The sequence below is a fragment of the Protopterus annectens genome, chromosome 8.part0 (genome assembly GCF_019279795.1).
Source record: "Protopterus annectens isolate FY-2018-M chromosome 8.part0, PAN1.0, whole genome shotgun sequence".
Taxonomy (NCBI): Eukaryota; Metazoa; Chordata; order Ceratodontiformes; family Protopteridae; genus Protopterus; species Protopterus annectens.
The window spans coordinates 1250392544-1250409763 of record NC_056741.1 but is presented as its reverse complement, the minus strand read 5'-3'; the positions used below and the strand labels follow the sequence as shown (position 1 = coordinate 1250409763).

Here is a 17220-nt window from a genome sequence, read left to right as displayed (position 1 = left end):
CACTTGGGCCTCATCTCATACCTTTATCAACCATTATAAGCTGGATATTATCTCCAGAGGGAGAGCATCCTTTGGCTCTGCAGTGCTCCGGAACATCCTTCCATGATGGCCGCCCAAGATTCAGGTAGCTGGGGACTCTGTCTCACAGGTTGCTGCACAAATGAAGTTAACTACTTCAGATTAAGAAGTTATGTACTCACCATAACGTTCCATCTGAGTAGATAAACTTCATTTGTTAGCAACCATCCCCCCCTCCTTCCCCCCTGACCTTCCATCATTCACTTTTGCTGTCTTCAGAGATGACATTTGAAATTGGAATATTTGTAGCAGTTGCTGCTTGGGGGCAAACTTGATCTGAAGTCAGTCAGGGTTGGCAGGGGTTTATGGGTAGAGGGAGGAGCTAGGAGCTCGGATCTAAGCTGTTGAAAACTGCCGGCTCAGATCTGAAGTCGGATCCGATACCCACAGGCTGCTGATAAATGAAGTTTATCTACTCAGATGGAACGTTATGGTGAGTACATAACTTCTTATTTTATTACTTTTGGTGATGATTTTAGAACCCACTGGCAGATTGATAGCTGTAAGATGGTAATTTCTGATTACTGCTGTTTATTATGATACTACCCAGTGTGGTATTTTCACACAGCAAAGCTTTCTTGTATTAAATCTCTGGTCTATATTATATGTTCGAAACCTTAGGTTATCGACTACCTAAAGGTCGATCACTAAATGTCAGACTCTGAAAATTGCAAACTGCCGTTTCCACACAGAAAAACAATGCCATTTGCCAAATTAAAAAAAAAAAGTTAGAAACAGAAATCAAATGGGGGGCTTCACCCTCCACAACTAAATATATCAACTCCGAGATCACTCTACATCGTAAAAAGGGCAAAATCCACCTAACGGTCAAACAACTTGTTTCCTTGTGTGGAAATGGCCATTCACGATTTTTAGAGTTCGACATTAGTGATCGACCTTTAAGTATTCGGTAACCTAAGGTTTCTGTTATGTAATATAGACCCTTAAATCTCAGATATTTATTTCTGTGATTTCTGAACTGCTGTTCACTTTGTGTGAACTTCAGCAGGTTGAAGTATAAAAAGCATTACAACCATAATGGTTTTGAAAAAGGGCTTGTATATTTTTGTTCTGCAGCATATTTGTTTGGTTTGGATCATTTTATTAGACTTCTGATTTTGTATATCATGTAATTTCAGGTTAAAGGCATTCTTATGTGGCATCCATTAGTTTTGATTTATAGGAGATTTGAATTGTTTACCTTGCTTTTTAAAAGCGATTGTGTATTGCCTTTTTTTAAAAAAAATGTACTTTACCTTAGCTTTTCTGATGAAAATGAATGTATTTTTTCAGCAATTGCATTATCCTGAATTTGCATCTGATGCTGCAACATGCAGCGTTGAAGAGTTGAATGAAAAGGCCAGGTCTATTGAGAAAATGGAAGGAAGACAATCTGTTCAGGTAAGTCTGTGATACCTTCCTTTTCAGCTGTGCTAGTGATGTTCTGGTGGTGTTTTTGCCTCTGGAGTCTGTAGCATAACACATAACCTTTTGTGTTCATAATGTGAAACAAATGGCAAATTGCAGAAACATCAATTTGAACTAGGAAGCTCACGTTATGGTTATTTGTTTCTTCTAGCTTAGAAAACATTCTGATGAATTAGTATAATTCAGTGCTGTTTACCTTGGATCTTTGTTAAATTCTTAACATTGAATGTGTGACAGGGGTAGAACAATGGAGACTCTGAATGAGGGACAGTCCTTATAATGAAGTAGAGTTCAGTATGCTCACATTAACTTTTCAAGACATTTTACTTAGCACAAGTATTTGAGTTAACATCCAATTCATGAGTTTAACATTGTGACCTTAAGGATAGTGGTGTATTTTGTGTATTACTGTGTTTAATCCTGAAAATGGACCTTGACACCAACCACCTGGCACTATGAACAGTGTTAGACATAGAATAGAAAGCTGTGTTTGTGGGCTCAACTTATTTAGTCTGTCAAACAGCTTTTGTAGTCTCCAAATCTTGAGATGTGCATATGGTACTCCTTGTACAGAGAGGTGATGAGCATTTTCCAGGGGGCCTTGTAGGCTGAGGCATCACATTTTTGTCAACTGACATCTCAGGTGAAATGTGCTGGGGGACTCCATAAACTGCTACTTCAGCCTGTTCCTGGATTTACAGATTAAGTAGTCTTGTCTGTTCCAGATTTTCCAGAAGTGGAACATGAAAATGATAAACCTGCTTGCCACTTAAGTGAGTGCAGAGACTGCAGTGCTCCTGCTCTCCTTGATGTATCAAGGCAAGGGGTAGTTTGTGGTGAACATACTCTGTCCATTACAGGGGATATTCTTGTAGTTGTCAGTGGTATCCATTGAAGGGATGAAAACTGCAAATCTGAAGTAGTTGACTTTATTTGATCTTCAACCTGTGGGGTCTGTGGATCTGAATCTGATCGAACACAACCGCATAACTAGCATTTGATACAAGCTACTCCCCCCTTACCTGTAATGCCCCATGTCTCCTTCCTCCCTTCAGATGTCATTTGCAACTAAAACAGCTAGCATCGTGGTCTGAGCTCAGAGCGATTTTTCTTTGTGAGTAGTTTTTTGGGGTCACCTTTTTCTATCTTTCTGTGCTCTTTTCTTTCTATCCTACCTTCCCTACCTGCGTTTGGCATCGGATAAAAGAAAAAAGAAAAAAAAAGTTGTTTCCCTTGGCCCAATTCTCCTTTCTAACTTTTGTATGTGTGTGTGCTCGTCTGTGTTTCCGGTTAAGAGCATGTCTCATTGTCTTAAACCAGGATTTAGAAAGTGCACAGAGTGTGGCCATAAGCTCTCCCCAGCCGATGGCCACACTCAGTGCGTACTTTTCCTGGGTGCTGCTCATTTGCTTACCCTCTGTCCAATTTGTGCCAGATTCAGCCCGTGAGCCCTTAAGGTCAGGAGGGATACGCTAATCCTTAAGGGATTGCTTCCCTCCTCAGGGACGGCAGCCTCTGCACCCTCTGCTTCAGCCTCTTCTGCTACTGCTACTACTACTACTACTGCCTCTTCCCAGGCCTCTGGGACTTGAACTTCTGCCAAGAGGTCTGGGGAAGAAGAAAGACACCACAAAAAGGACAGACCTAGGAAGCGATAGCCGGACCACTCTGCTCTGCCGGGGCCTCCTCCTAAAACTAGGCCTCCCACGAGACTGAGTACTCCCCGGCTCCTCTCTCCCTGGTTCTCGCCCGAGCCGGAGGTGTTTGCGGTCTCCTCTTAGGGCTTTCCTGTATCTGCATTCCCAGGCAGAGTCAGTGGTCTTATCATCCCAGTCTACCCAGAGCCTTAGCGAGGCAGAGATGGATAGGATGATGTGAAAGTTCATCTGTACCCAACTCCAGATGGGAATCCTGCCCCCATCCCCTCTCCCTCCGGAGGGGGAGCTCACAGACCTTCACTCCAATAACTCCTTCTCAGATCCGACTTTTAGTTTCAGAGCTGTTGGATTCGAGGACTCTCGGGGTTGGGAGTTTAATGCTGATGGTACCTTGTACCTCGACACTGGCTATTGCCTTGAGTGTGTTGGATCCGACCGGATCAGATCTGAGCTCTCACAGTTGTAGCCTCAGCATCGGATCCGGGGGGTGCTATCTGCTCCAAGTTTCTGTGCACAGTCTTCCCCTTGGCATCTCGTCTCCTGCAGTTTCTGCTTTGACTCCCCCTTCGGGTCCGAGGGGGATGGCTCCTTTTGTCAGCTCTTAGGATGTCCGCTCCCCATCGGCCTTTGACATGGGAAGAGAACTCTCGAGTTCGAGACCCCTGACCATCTTGTCCTCTGACTACGCCCCGACTCCCTTTGTTTTGGGTATGTCCTTGATCATCTTGCCATCTCAGGGACAGCCTGTGCAGGGTTTGCCTCAGGAAGCTCCCCTGCAGGAGCAGCAAGAGGTTTGCGAGCTCCTCCCAGAGAAGTCCCACTGAGGAGGTTCCTCGCAAATGGAAGTGCAAAAGGAGGCACCTGGACTCCTCCCCAGAGTCCCTTGCTGAAGACACTGACTTGGAGGAAGGGGAAGGTTCCCCCCAATCACCCCCCCCCCCGAGGATGTCCCTTATAAGGGCACTGAACTATATGGCACATGTTATCTGACTGCGAGACTTGGTCAAGGAGGCTGTTGAGTCACCCCTGGTGTTCATGTTGGCGAAGGGCAATAAGATCTTCAGTGCTCGGATGGCCACTCTCATGGCGTTAGCAAATACATCCATGTGTCTTCTCTCCCATGCTACAGAGTGAGCTGCTACGGTGGCCAGTTCTGGCTGCTCCCTCCATAGCATGGAAGAGAAGACAGACGGAGCCCAGGGCAGCCGGTTCTGGAGTTGCTATGAGGCACCACGCCTGGCTCTGGCTATGCCAGTTCTCGGAACCCTTCAAGGCGTCATTCGCAAATGCCCCCTATGATGGTTCTTCCCTGTTTGGGAAGTCAGTTCGCGAGACTTTGGTCCAGAGTGAGAAGGATGGGTAGACACGGTCTGCCATCGGGATTCGCTTCTCCCCACCTCAAAGATCCTTTTCTAGGAATCGGCGAGGGACGAAGATGATGTGGTTCCGGAAGTCTCTGGCATTTTCCCAGGACACTCTGAGCTCATCTTTCCCCAGTGGCAGAGGGGGTTACGATAGACGCTGTCCTAGAGGTAGAAAGGGGTCCAAGAAACTTTGGGTATCGAGAACCGTTCTCAGACAGACCCATGCAGCAGCCCTGAGTGGGCTGCCCGACTGCTCGGCTCTGGAGGTAGTTGGGGGTAATCTATCGCTACATCCAATGGTATGGGAGTCCATAACAGATCATTGGGTGTTGCAAATTATATCCAGAGGTTATTCCATTCCATTCACCGAACCACCTGTCTCACCGAATCCCCTCCCGGATGTCCCACCCGTGCAAAGGGAGGTAGCATCTCTAGAGATTAAAAAGTTGCTAAGAAAACGAGTCATCCAGCCTGTCCCCTGAGACCAAGCCAGATCAGGCATTTATTCCAGGTTCTTTTTAGTGCCAAAGAAGACGGGGGTACGTAAGACCCATTCTGGATCTATCCACCTTGAACCTGTCAGTAGCCGAGGCGAAATTCCGGATTCTCACTCTTCAGTCCATCCTGCCCTGCATGCAGGCCAGAGATTGGATATGCTCGATCGACCTCCAGTACTTGTGCTATCATATCAAGATGGACAGGCGCTCCTGGAGGTTTCTCTGCTTCTGGCTGGAGGTCAGTCATTATCCGTTCAGAACCCTCCTCTTTGGTCTTATCACAGCCCCCAGGGTGTTCACCAAAGTGATGGCAGTTGTAGCGGCTCACCTGAGGCTTCAGGGCATTCAGGACTTGCCTTACCTGGACGATTGGCTACTTGCTGCCCCCCACTAAGCATCTGCTTTGCTGAGCCCAGGATTATTTCCTTTTAGCAAACAGACATGCATCATCATCAGTCTCAGCAAGTTGTCACTGGCCCCTGTTCAGACCCTAGAATTCATTGGGGCTCTGTTGGATACCATCCAAGTGAAAGTTTACCTCACTCCAGAGAAGGGTACACAGTCTAAGAATATACACGTCTTGTATATTCTTCAGACTCAGATTTCCAAAGCAGAGACTGTTCTCATGGCGCTGGGGTCCATGGTGGCCACGATCTATTTACTACTCTTGCACGATTACATAAGTGAATTCTTCAGTGGTTAGATCTACCATTATACCATCCAGTCATTATCTCCTGGGTTTACAGGGACCGTCTTCAGTGGTGGATTTTTTCCCTGGATCTTGTCAGGGGATGCCCCTTTCTTTGTCCTTTCCCAAAGCCACAGTGACCACGGATGCCTCCCAGCTGGGGGGGACACTTCTTGGGAAGGACAGTCCAAGGCACGTGGTCCCCATCTGAGACCAGTTTGCATATCAATATCCTGGAGATGAGGGTGGTTCTTCTGGCATTGCAGGCCCTTCATGCCCATCTTTCTCTCGTGACTATTGCGATTCAGACGACATGTCGGTAGTCTGGTATATCAACAAACAAGGAGGAACCAGAACTTTCCCCCCTTAGACAGGAAGTCATGAAAGTGTGGGAAAGGGCGATGTCCAACGGCCGATTTCTGGTGGCATCTCACATCCCAGGACAGTCCAATATTCTAGTAGGCTCAGCAGAACTATCCTGATGCCTTCCGAGTGGCCTCTGAATCCTTCAGTATTGGAGCAGATCTTAAGTGGGGTCGGGCTTGCTGCGATCCCTTCGCATCTACTTCCAATGTGAAATGCAACGAGTTCTTTGCTCTGAATCTCCCTCAAGAGGATGCCCCTAGAGACATGCACTGGCTCATGCTTGACCTCCCCGTCGTCTTTATGCCTACCCCCGTTAATTCTCATTTCTAAGTTTCTTCAGAAAGCTCACAGGCTGTGGAACACAATGATCCTCATTGCCCCATTCTGGCCTCGCTAAGTCTGGTTTCCCTCCCTTTGGTGAAGAAAACCAACAGAGTTTTACCTCGCAGACAGAGTTTGTGTCACCAAAAAAGTCCAAAAAGAAAAGAATAAAAGTAGCACCAACACCACGATGCTCAATAAAATTCAATTAAACAAACGCTAGTACATATACTTTCATCTGTTAAGGCTTCTTCAGGCAAATGACTGTATAAAGGTAGCAGTTTCATTTAAATACAGTTTTCATTAGTGCCATGTGATGTCAAAGCTAAAAAATATTAGAGAAACATAGCATAAAATACAGACATAAAAATGTATAAAAAAATATATCACAATTTATTCCTAATTTCTTTTAAGGTGGGTTTAAGACTAAAACTGTCATTTATACCTGGTTCATGATACGCTTTAAAGCATAATATCCACATAGTTTCCTGTAACTCTGTTTGATTTAATATGTCCCCTCCTCTATTCTGTTAATTAATATTTTGTAAAGTACAAAAACTAAGTGTGAGTTGCATCTGTATTCATATGTAATAGGATGTTTAGCAACGTAAATATAATACACGAAATGTAATTAATAAGAATTGTAACCACAATGAAAGGGAAAAAGGTGCATTTGCAACTTATTAAACAGTTAACACCTCAGTGGAACTCCAGAAGACTGGTAACAGTTGATGAGCTTAACACAGATGTTCATCGTGTTTCACTGTTGCAGTCATTACAGTTGGGTTATCGTGCTGGCAGGCTGCCCGCAGTCGGCCCGAGTTCCAAAGTCTAGGTCCGGCGTCTGTTGCTGTCGTCTCCTCCCTGACGTTAGTGTGCCACGGGTATATAAGATGCAGCCGACGCCATTTTCTTCAGTCTTTCTTGCTGCGCAGTGCCCAAAGCAAAAGCAGTTCGCAAGTGCCAGTCGGCCGACTCCTGAGATTTTCAAATTCGAATTTCAGATCCGAAGTCTTCATAAAGCTAAGTACCCCGTTGGGAAAACTTTTTTCTTGCTCCAGACCGATGTCAAAAAAAGTTAATAATTGTATTTCTTGTGGGAAGCTAATACCTCGTAAGGATTTTCATTCTTACTGTATTCCTTGCCTAGGGCCTGACCACGACGATGTTCTTCGTTTTCCATTGCTGCAGTCCTTACTATTGGGTATAGTCCGCATCCAGTCGGCCCGAATACCAGAGTATAAGGCTGACGGTCAGGGCGCATTAGACTGACGTCAGTACGTCAGGGTACTAATGCGCATGACCGGCGTCATATCCTCAGTCTTTTTTGCCGCGTGGTCCGATGCAGAAGCAGTTTTGCGAGTGCAGGTTGGCGTTCTGAAATATTTCCGAAACCGGAGTTTCAGACCGAATCAGAGTTGGCTAAGTACCCGCTAGAACATTTTGGTTTTTCTTGCCTCAGTATTTAACCGGATGTCAGAAAAAGTGAATAACTGTATTTCTTGTGGGAAACAAATACCTCATAGGGATTACCATACATTGTGTATACCTTGTTTGGGCCTGAGCACGACGTTGTTGGTTGCCGCCTTGTGCTAGGTTTAACAAACGCACTATTAAGAGGAGGTTAGACTGTGCCAGATTAGTGTTTGGGAAGCTGCAATTATAAAATGCCGCCGGATGCTCCGACACCCGCTGGCCCAAGAAGCGCAAGGACAAAACAGCGAAGCCTAGGGTTGATGAACCGCAGTCCCGGACGCCGGTTCTTTAGGTGGCTCAGTGGAGCCAGAGGTTTTGCCAGGAGTTTCTATGGAGTCTCAGGCAGAAACTTTACTGTTACAGGATGTACCCTCTCAGGAGGCAGGCCAGGCTGGGGGGGCTTCTCAGGTAACTATTCTTCCCTCTCTTCCCAAAGTAGTTAGAGCCTCTCCTTCTGTTGCCAAAACTTCTTTTAGAGGTAGGCCAACTTCAGCTTCAGTAGGGGCTTCTCCTAGCCTTTCGGGTTCTGTACCTAAGAAACATATGCTTAAAATGGCAGAAGATTTGATTACTATGATTAGAGATTCTATGGGCCCTCCTGATAAGAGGCCTAGGGTGGAACCAGAGTTTGACAGTTTTGAACAGGGTTCAGGGGCTTCTGAGTCTTCATGAAGATTTGCAGGAGTATCCTCATTATTCTGATTCTGATGTGGATGATGCCACTCCTTCGGCTTCTCCTCCTGAGGATTTTTCATTTTCAGAGACTCTGCATTCCATGAGGGAGCACTTTAAATGGGAAGGCCAGGATTACTCTGATTCCAGGAAGAGGCTTAGGGAATTCTTGTTTTTACCCCAGCATAGGCCCTTAGCTATACCTCCTGTGTTGAATGTGGTGGAAGATGTTTTTGCAGAGGCTTCCCTGAACCCTGATTCTTTGCCTCCTGCTCCTGTTAAACCTGATAGGTACTATAGGGTGCCCGAAGCTCATAAGTATTTGTTTAAGAGTCCTAGGGCGGACCCAGAAACTGTTTCTCAGGGGCCTAAAGGTGTTAAGGCCTCTGTGGTTAAAAATCCTGTTCCCACTGACAAAGAGGCAAGGGCGTTAGATAGGTGGGGTAAGAAAGTGTATACTTCCACTCTAGCCATGAGAGCGTTGAATTGTCAGTTTCACATGCTGAAATATCAAAATTATCTCCTTTCACAATTTAAATCTAAGGTGGATGCTTTGGCGGAAGGTATTGATTGTAAATACTTGCTGGATTTAGTTTATGTGTCTGAACAAGTGGGCAAGCATTCTTTGCAATGTGGTTTTGATGCTGTGCAGGCCTCCTCGAGGGTGGCTGCCACTAGTTCTGTTCTTCGCAGGCATGCCTGGTTGAGGGATCAAAATTTGGCTGAGCATGTTAAGACAAGGATTTTGGATGCTCCTTTACAGTCTGATGTGTTGTTTGGTTCACCTGTGGAAGCAGTTTTAAAGAAAATGGAGGACAAAGCTAAGTCTATGCAAACTGTTAAAGATTTTTGCAGGTACAGCCACCAAGTTTAGTAGAAATTGGCCTGCTAAGGGGTGGACATATCCTGCTTATGATTCCCAGTCTAGGGGTAGGTCTAGACGTGGTAGGGGCAGGGCTCAAGGTTCTTTTAGGCCTAGAACAGGAGTTCACCTGCTCAGACTTTTGGTGAGGGCAGGGGTCAGTCCTTTCGTAAACAGACCCAATGACCTGCCTTTTCAGCTGCCAGTAGATTCTCGCCTGGCAGCTCCTTTGGAAGGACGACTGTCTCTTTTCAAAGAAAATTGGGATTTAATTACTCAAGACAGATGGGTGTTGGACATCATTCACCACGGTTACAGATTTTATTTCCATACAATGCCCCTTTCAAAGGCATGCCAGACGTTCCTCCTCCACAAAGAAAAGAGGCTCACAAGCAAGTTTCTCAGTTACTCCAAATGGGGCCATTCAGCCAGTCCCTGTATCAGAAAGGGGCCTAGGATTTTATTCTCGCATGTTCCTAGTACCAAAGAAGGGGAACACGTGGAGACTGCTTTTGGATTTATCTCTCCTCAACACTTATCTGGACATTCCCAAGTTCAAGATGTTGACGTTACAACAGCTTTTACCCCTGCTGGGCAAAGATCACTGGATGGTAACTTTAGATCTCACGGAAGCTTACCTTCATGTGCCTATCAGGCTAAGTTACAGGAAGTATCTGCGGTTTCGAGCTGGAGATTCTCATTATCAGTTCTCTGCATTGCCCTTTGGCTTATCTACTGCGCCCAGAGTATTCACAAAGGTTCTGGCTCCAGTGATAGCTTACTTCAGGCTACAAGGACTTCAAATCTATCCTTATTTAGACGACTGCCTGATTCTGGCTCAGGAAAAGGAAGACCTTCTACAGCATCTGGAATATCTTATAGCAGTGCTAAGATGCCTAGGGTATTCTGTGAACGAAATAAAGTCCAGTCTAGTACCCTCTCAAGACATGTGCTTTCTGGGTGTGACTGAATACAGCAGCCCAGATGGCCTTTTTAACCCCGGACAAACAAAAGAGTCTATCACTTTACTTCCATCAACTATCTCATCAGTCCGTGCTGACTGCAGAGACAGTCCTTCAAGCATTAGGGTTCATGGCATCTTGTATTCTGGTGCTTCCCAATGCCAAACTGCATATGAGGAAGTTACAATGGTATCTCAAAAATGTATGGACACAGCACTGCCAGGATTTAGACACTGTCATTCAAATAATACCTTGCCTTCAAAGAGAATTTTTGTGGTGGGCTGAGGAATGTCACCTAAACAAGGGACTCTCTGTGACCCGGCCAGAGGCGAGTCAGATTCTAACGACAGATGCCTCGGACATTGCTTGGGGAGCTCATCTAAATGGAAAGTGGATACAAGACAAGTGGCCTGCCAGACTACAGCATCTACATATCAACATGAAGGAGATGTTAGCAGTCCAGTTCACATTACTGGCTTTCAAGGAGTTACTTCTTCCAGGGCAGGTGTTGATTCTAACAGACAACACAACTGTCATGTGGTACTTCAACAAACAAGGGGGAACACATTCTTATCCTCTATGCAGGCAAGCAATGATTTTATGGGAGACTGCGCTACGCTTGCACCTAACTCTTCAGGCAAGGTTTCTGCCAGGAGCACAGAACTCCTTAGCAGATGTGTTAAGCAGACAAATCATGGATCCCCACAAGTGGAAACTGGATCTTCATGTATTTCAGAAATTGACAGTGTCATGGGGAACTCCAGACATAGATCTGTTCGCTTCTCCACTAAACCACCAGCTGCCACAGTTTTGCACAAAGGGGTTTCATCACACAGCTTGGAAAGTGGATGCTCTGTCTTTCAGTTGGACAAACCTTCATGTGTATGCCTTTCCACCTCTGCCTCTTCTTCCAAAGGTACTGTTAACGGTCAGACAGGACAGGCCAAGGATGATTTTGATAGCTCCAGATTGGCCTCGCAACACTGGTACCCTCTACTACGGAGTCTGGTAAAGAAGCCTCCATGGCCTTAACCTTTGATTCCACATCTGTTATCCCAGCAGGACGGTCATCTGCTCAATGTCAAGCTTCACTCTCTTCATCTGACAGCCTGGCATATTCTGTGTTGAAACACAGCAGGTCTCAACTTCCTCAACAAGTTTTAAATGTGATTATGGAAGCTAGAAGACCTAGTACAAGGAAAGTGTACGCAGCAAAATGGAAGAGATTTTTATTTTGGAGTAAAGCAAAGAATTTGGAGATTTCTGAGCCTAATTTGAGTATGGCTCTTCAATATCTTACTGAGTTACTGGACAAGGGTCTGTCCTTCTCTTCCATTAAGATTCATGCTGCAGCACTCTCAGCTCACTATGATTGTGACCCACCATTGTTTTCATCCTTTGTTCAAGCAGTTTCTTAGAGGGGCAAAAATATAAGACCCCACGTAGAGCTCCTACTCCTGCTTGGGATCTCAATTTTGTGTTGGAAAAACTTACTCTACAACCTTTTGAGCCTGCGGCTACTGCTGAATTGAAATATTTGTCATGGAAGACTGCTTTTTGTTGGCTATTACTTCTGCAAGAAGGGTGTCTGAGTTGCAGGCCCTTATGGCAGTCGAGCCCTTTTGATTTTCCATAAGGATAGGGTATCATTACGCACTAATCCTTCCTTTATGCCTAAGGTGGTTTCTAGTGTGGCTTTAAACCAAACTATTCATTTGCCTACTTTTTATGCAGACCCCAAAATAAAGGGGAAAAGATTTTGCATACTTTAGATGTACACAGGCAATTGCGTTATTACTTAAGCAGGACTAAGGATTTTAGGCAGTCTCAGCAGTTGTTTGTTTCTTTTGCTTTGAGTTCAGGGCAAGCCTGTGTCAAAACAAACTATTTCTAGGTGGATTGGCTTTTGCATTGCATTTTGTTATTCCCATCATGGCAAGGAGGTTCCAGCTGGGATTAGGCCTCATTCCACTAGGGCTACTGCCACTTCAACAGCATTTCTACGGGGTGGCAACTAAGGATATTTTGGAAGCAGCTACTTGGAGTTCAGTGCATACTTTCTCTAAGCATTATCACCTTCCTATCTACTCTAAGTCTAGGGCTGGTTTTGCCACAGCTGTTTTGCAAGGCATGTTGTCAGCTCCTGCTTCTTTATGATTTGCCAGCCTCCCTTACCTCTGCTTTGGGATTCTACCCAATAGTAAGGACTGCAGCAATGGAAAAAATGTAGATGTTCGAGGATTCCATTGCTTGCAGTCCATTACCCTCTCCTCCTTCCCCCTGTGTTTAGGTTAGAGGTTAGGTGAGTTTTGCTTAGCTATTTTTGTGGGCCTTGTCTTTTAGGGTCTTCTGACATCTGGGCAAGAAAGAGAGATTATGATATGCGTCATGCTAGTACTTGAGTACCCTGGCGTACTGGCGTCGCACTACGCCCCACGCGACGCCAGCCTTATTACTCTCTCTTGCCGGATGGATGCGGACTATACCCAATAGTAAGGACTGCAGCAATGGAATCCTCGAACATCTACATTTATGGTAGGTACAAAACTGTACTTTGCTAGTTGTCGGTTTTGTGCTAGATTTAACCAACGCACTATTAAGCGTCGGTATGATTTTGCATTTCATTACTTTGGCCGAAGATTTAATTATATAATGCCGTCGGAACAGCCGACTTCCGGAGTAAAAAGTGCAAAGAAAAGGACAGGCATCCGAGGTCCAAAACCGACGAGCAGGCTTCCACTAGGCCTGTCGCTGGTTCTCAGTAAGGTACTTTGGTAGCCCCTGACGCCCGTTACCTCAGAGCCACAGGCCGCTTCCGACTCCCACATGGAGCCAACTAGGCCGCTGGAAACTGAAGGTATTGGACTTTCGGAAACTATTCCCTCAGATGGTCCGGAGCCGCTGAGCAGGCATCTGCTTCTGAGGGTGTTTTCAGGCCTACGCAGTTATGTGAAACCAACTTCAGCTTCAAAGGCAAAGACTAAAGCAGCACTAAAGACAAAGAAACACGTACAGCATTCTCCTGGACAGGCCTCTGCCTAAAAAACAGATGCTTAAAATGGCCGAAGACCTAATTACTTTAATCAGGGGTTCCTATCCCCCTCCTGATAAGAGGCCTAGGCAAGAGATAGAATATGAATCTTCAGATCAGGTTTCCATTTCCTCTGACTCCTCTTCTGAACAGGAATATTCTCTTCCTCCCTAATGAGGATTCTGATTCTGAAGAATCTATCCCTTCAGCCTCTCCTCCTGAGGATTATTCTTTTGGGAAAACCCTGCATACTATGAGGGAGCATTTCCACTGGGAGAGCCAAGATTACTCAGAATCCAAGGAAAGGCTCAGAGACTTCCTTTTATTACCTCAGCACAGGCCCTTTGCTATTCCTCCTGTTTTAGACATTCTAGATGATGTATTTTTAGAATCCGGTCTGTCTCCTGACTCTTTACCGCCAGCTCCTGTTAAGCCAGACAGATACTACAGGGTTCCTGATTCACATAAATTTCTTTATAAAAACCCTGCTGATGACCCAGAAACTCTCTCTCAGGGTCCCAAAGGGGTCAAGGCTTCCACTGCAAAAAACCCTATCCCCTCTGATAGGGATTCAAGGGCCCTGGACAGATGGGGGAAAAAGATTTATACTTCTGCTACCTTGGCTGTAAGAGCTGTAAATTGGTAGTTTCATATGCTTAAATATCAGCAATATCTTATGTCACTGCTTAAACAGTAAATGTTGACTAATTCAGAATGTGCAGACAACAAAGAAATGCAGGATTTATTGCATGCAACTGAACAAGTGGGAAAACATACTTTGCAGTGTGGTTTTGATTCTCTAGAGGCCTTCTGCATGGCTGTTGTTACGGGTTCTGTCATTAGTAGGCATGCTTGGTTAAAAGAACAAAATCTGCCCGATCATGTTAAAGCAAAACTATTAGATGCTCCATTACAATATCATACCTTGTTTGGTGTTAAAGCAGAAGAGGTGTTGAAGAAAATGGAGGACAAAGCTAAATCTATGCAAACAGTCAAGGATTTCTTACATGTACAGCCTCCCAGATGTAGCAGGAACTGGTCTACAAATAATTGGTCCTTTCCAGTGTTAGACAGGCCACAAAGAGGCAGATAGACGCCCCAGAGGCAGATCACAACCCCAAGGCTCATACAGGCCTAAACAATGGGGTGCTTCTACCTCCAAAATCGGAGAGGAAAAATCACAGCCATACAGGAAACTGTCTCAATGACTTTCCCCTGCCAGCACCAAGCACTTACCTTCTGGCACCTCCTTTGGGGGGAAAACTAGCACTTTTTTCACAAAATTGGCACATGATCACACAGAACAAATGGGTCTTAAATATCGTATCACAAGGCTTACAGTTTCCACTTTCACACCTTGCCAAGGCCAAATGGTATGCCAGATCTGCCACGCAGTCAGTGGGCAGAGGCACAAAAACAAGTTTCATCCCTCATGGACATGAGGGCCATTCAGCAGGGACTAGGATTTTACTCAAGGCTATTCTTGGTACCCAGAAAGGACAAAGCCTGGAGACCAATACTGGACCTGTCTATCCTAAACACATTTCTGGATATTCCAAAATTCAAAATGTTAACTCTGCAGCAACTTCTGCCCATGCTGGGCAAGAAGGCTTGGCTTGTGACTTTAGACCTAAAAGAGGCATAACTGCATGTCCCAATCAGATAATTATGCAGAAGATACCTCAGATTTATAGCTGGCTCAATGCACTACTAATTCTCTGCACTGCCCTTTGGCTTATCTACTGTGCCCAGGGTCTTCACAAAATGCCTGGCACCAGTAATTGCATTCTGCAGACAAAGAGGAATACAAATATATCCTTACTTGGACGACTGCCTTATTCAAGCAGAGAACAAGGACATTCTACTACAGCATCTGGCGTTTGTAAAAAGATTACTAACCGGTCTAGGGTACACAGTAAACGAAAAGAAATCAAAACTCGTACCCTATCAAGAGATTGATATTCCTGGGTGCAAGCTTAAATGCAACTGCCTAGATAGCTTATCTCACGCCAGACAAAGACAATTGAGTACTTATTTCAAAATGTTGGTAACAAAGACCCAGATGTTCATCGTGTTACCCTGCTGCAGTCATCACACTTGGGTTATCCTGTCGTCAGGCGGTCCCGCAGTTGGCCTGAATTCCAAAGTCTTGGTCCAGCGTCGGTTGCTGTCGCTTCTTCCCTGACGTCAGTGCGCCAGGGGTATATAGGAGGCATCCGATGCCATTCTCTTCAGTCTTTCTTGCCGCGCGGTGCCCAAAGCAGAAGTTGTTGGCAAGTGCCAGTCGGCCAACTCCTGAGATTTTAGAAGTTGAATTTCGGATATGAAGTCTTCAATAAAGCTAAGTACCCCGTTGGGGAAACTGTTCTTGCCTCAGACCGATGTCAGAAAAAGTTAACAATTGTATTTCTTGTGGGAAGCAAATGCCTCATAAGGATTTTCATTCTTATTGTATACCTTGCCTAGGCCCAGACCATGACATCACTGGTTGTCGGTTTTGTGCTAGGTTCAGTAAGCGAACTATAAAGCGATGCTTTGATTTCACACGACACTACTTCGGTAGAAAATTTAATTGCACTATGCCGTCGGAGCAACTGACTACCGGCGTGCACAAAAAACGCAAAGATAAGGACAGGCAGCCTAGATCTAAGCCAGACTCCGAGGCCTCGGCTGGGCCGATCGCTGGTTCACTGGTTTTCAGTGAGGTGCCTATGCAGCCCCTGGCTACCACAGAATTGGAACCCCAGACCACTTTGGATTCTCTGGCGGAGAGTTCTAGGCCGATGCAGCCATTTTCTTTAGGCCCTACCGACATTGCAGAAGGAGAAGCCGGTGCTGCAGAAACACCTTCGGTTTCTGAAGGTGTCTTCAGACCGACTACTCTCACCATAAAACCGTATCCTAAGCTTAAGACTCCTCTAAAACCAAAAAAGACTGCACTTCAGTCTCCAGTTCAAGGCCCCATGCATAAGAAACAGATGCTTAAATTGGCTGAATATTTGATTTCTTTAAGCAGGGGGTTCCCATCCCCCACCCGACAAAAGGCCTAGACAAGAGGAGGATTATGCCTCCTCTGATCAAGTGTCTGTTTCCTCAGGCTCCTCTGAGGAACAAGATTACTCCTTTTCCCCTTATGAATATTCTGATGCTGAGGATTCCATTCCCTCAGCTTCTCCCCCTGAAGACTATTCCTTTGGGGAAACCTTACATACCATGAGGGAACATTTCCACTGGGAAGGTCAGGACTACTCCGACTCAAATAAAAGGCTCAGAGTTTCTTTTACTCCTCCAGCACAGACCACTTGCTATCCCCCCAGTTTTAGACATTGTGGATGATGTTTACTTAGAATCTAGTCTAAATCCAGATTCTCTGCCTCCTGCTCCAGCCAAAATGGATACTATAGAGTGCCTGACTCACACAAATTCCTTTACAAAAGCCCTGTTGCTGACCCAGAGACCATCTCCCAGGGTCCCAAAGGGGCTAAGGCTTCCATGGCTAAAAATACGGTACCCTCTGAAAGGGACTCCAGAGCACTAGATAGGTGGGAGAAGAAGGTTTACACCTCAGCCACTCTAGCTATGAGAGCACTAAATTGTCAATTTCACATGCTTAAATACCAGCAATTCCTAATGTCTCAAATAAAACAAAAGATGAGCAAACACCCTCAACAGTTTGAATTGAAGGAAATGCAGGATCTGTTGCTTGCAGCTGAACAGGTGGGCAAACATACTTTACAATGTGGATTTGATTCCTTGGAAGCTTCCTGTAGAGCAGCTGTTACTGGGTCTGTTATACGTAGGCATGCTTGGTTAAAGG

The 17220-nt window shown here is 45.4% G+C and overlaps 1 protein-coding gene across 2 annotated transcripts in view; it reads left to right on the top strand.

Annotated features, from left to right (window-relative positions):
- The window catches only part of LOC122809337, a 2116265-nt gene that overhangs the window by 832467 nt on the left and 1266578 nt on the right, over positions 1-17220 (top strand). For both annotated transcript variants that reach the window (XM_044080743.1, XM_044080744.1), the window contains exon 8: positions 1372-1479. In XM_044080743.1, the coding sequence (XP_043936678.1) occupies positions 1372-1479 (108 nt within the window). The remainder of the gene's footprint in view (positions 1-1371; positions 1480-17220) is intronic.